At 59.7% G+C, this 1826-nt stretch overlaps 1 protein-coding gene across 1 annotated transcript; it reads right to left on the bottom strand.

Moving 5' to 3' along the window:
• Positions 1-93: 93 nt before the first annotated feature.
• LOC102005548 (cytochrome P450 2D6-like) lies at positions 94-1822 on the bottom strand (the record flags this gene model as incomplete). The annotated part of the gene is made up of 4 exons (XM_013510243.1): positions 94-253; positions 342-494; positions 769-940; positions 1646-1822. Coding segments are annotated over 4 exons (662 nt in total), but the record flags the coding sequence as incomplete, so codon positions are not given.
• Between the last annotated feature and the right edge of the window lie 4 nt (positions 1823-1826).

The raw sequence follows: 1826 nt of genomic DNA, 5'->3' as shown, positions 1-1826 counted from the left end.
TCTTTCCTCTAGCAGTGTCTTCTCCCGGGTGCCCTGTGCCCATCTCCCTGCATGCAAATCTGCACCATTCCCAAACTGCCCTGAGCCCCGCACCTGGGGAGCAAGCCAGAGTCCTCCTTCAGAGCGTCCTCCAGCAGGTCCATCATCCTGATGAAGCCCGGGTCCTCGTACTCGAAGCGACGTGCGTAGAGGAGGGAGGCGATCACACTGCTCACCGCTTTGCTCAGGAGAGCGTTGGGGCTAAAGGGGCGTCCTGGGAATAGGGATGCAGGTCATGGTGTTGCCCATTCTGTCACTTTCCTGGCTCGTCCCTTTTTGGTGCCCCTCACTCCAGCACCCACCGTCCTGGGCGGCAAAGGCGGCACACTGGCAGGCGGCCTCCTCCGTCACCCACTGCTCCAGCGACTTCTTGCCCAGGCCGAAGTTGCGCAGGGTGGACATGGAAAAGCTGCGCTGCTCACGCCAGGCGGGTCCGTAGGGCGCCAGGGCCACTCCTGGGCATGAGGCAGGCATGGGAGTGACCAGGGGCAGTGGCCGTGCCCTTTGTCCCCTCCTCCTTCCTCTACTCTGCTGGGTACGGGTTCTCCCCACATCACCAAGCAAACTGCCCCCATCTTACACTGGGGAATTTTCCAGCATTCGCCCTAGGGATTCAGAGCTGTTCCTTGTGTCCCTGACCACATCAATGCCCCCATTAGAGCCTGTCGTCCCACTGGTCACCGCCCCCAAGCCCTCCTCTGACACGCTCTGTGCACCTCCAGCCTTTGCCTCTGGAATTCGGTCTGAAGCCCAGGTGCTCATAGATGGGCATCGGCGGCCGGTCTGCGGTGTCCTCGCTGTGCTTCACCAGCGCCTCCCGCACGGCCTCCAGCCCGTTGACCACGACCACCGGCTTCCAGGCCAGCTGCAGGCTGAACACGTCCCCGAAGCGACTTCGCAGCTACAGGTGAAGGTCAGGGTGTTTGTCATGCTAGGAATCCCCGGGTCACACAGAACAAGGACCGTTTCTTCCCTCTTTTGCACTTTAGTACTGTGGATGGAGCTCCAGGTCTCACCCAGTAATTTGGGTCCCACTAAGCCTGAAGATCTGCCTTGAAGCTGGATCACATGCTCTCAAGTTCAGAGCCATCACTTGAGATCCAGATCTGACCCCAGCTATGGCCTGGATGGAGTCAGGACACTGGAGGAGGCGCCCATCAGCCTCCCAGGTTACAGACGAAGAAATGAAGTTCACACACATGAGCACTGAGGCCCAAGACTCCACTGCACTGCATGCTGTGAAGCAGGTCAATGCTCATCGGTGAATCTGTTTCTGGCATGAGGGCTGCTGGGGGCCCCGGCCCAACTCCCCCACTCCTGACCTTTCTGTCAGATGTCACCAGGTGATGCCTGGTGCTTACATATCTTCTGCATTATCTGCCAACCCCCAGATCCACTGACTGTCTCACACCCACATCCAGTTCTTTGAAAGTCGAAAGTGTCCCCAGGCCTGTAGCCCCCCTTTTCAAAAATCCTTTCCACCTGCTTTCTATTGGGGTCAAAGTTCCTGTCCAGGATGTGCCTTTGCAGCCAACCACTGTCTGCAGCTGGGGATCACTGAGATCTGGGCCATGGCCACCTCCATCTCCACCTCCACGTCCCTCACCTTGTAGAAGGAGTAGGCCGCATTCTGGAAGTCCACCTGCAGCAGGTTGCCCAGCCCGGGCACGGGCACGGGGCCTGGTGGGTAGCGAGCAGCCCAGCGCTGGCGCCGGTGCATCAGGTCCACCAGGAGCAGGAAGACGGCCACGGCCATGGCCACAGAGAACAGTGCACCCCCGGTCAGC

The sequence above is a fragment of the Chinchilla lanigera genome, unplaced genomic scaffold (assembly GCF_000276665.1).
Source record: "Chinchilla lanigera isolate Chin_1 unplaced genomic scaffold, ChiLan1.0 scaffold01678, whole genome shotgun sequence".
Lineage (NCBI taxonomy): Eukaryota > Metazoa > Chordata > Mammalia > Rodentia > Chinchillidae > Chinchilla > Chinchilla lanigera.
The sequence above is the reverse complement of the archived record's forward strand: the minus strand, read 5'-3'. Positions and strand labels throughout refer to the sequence as shown.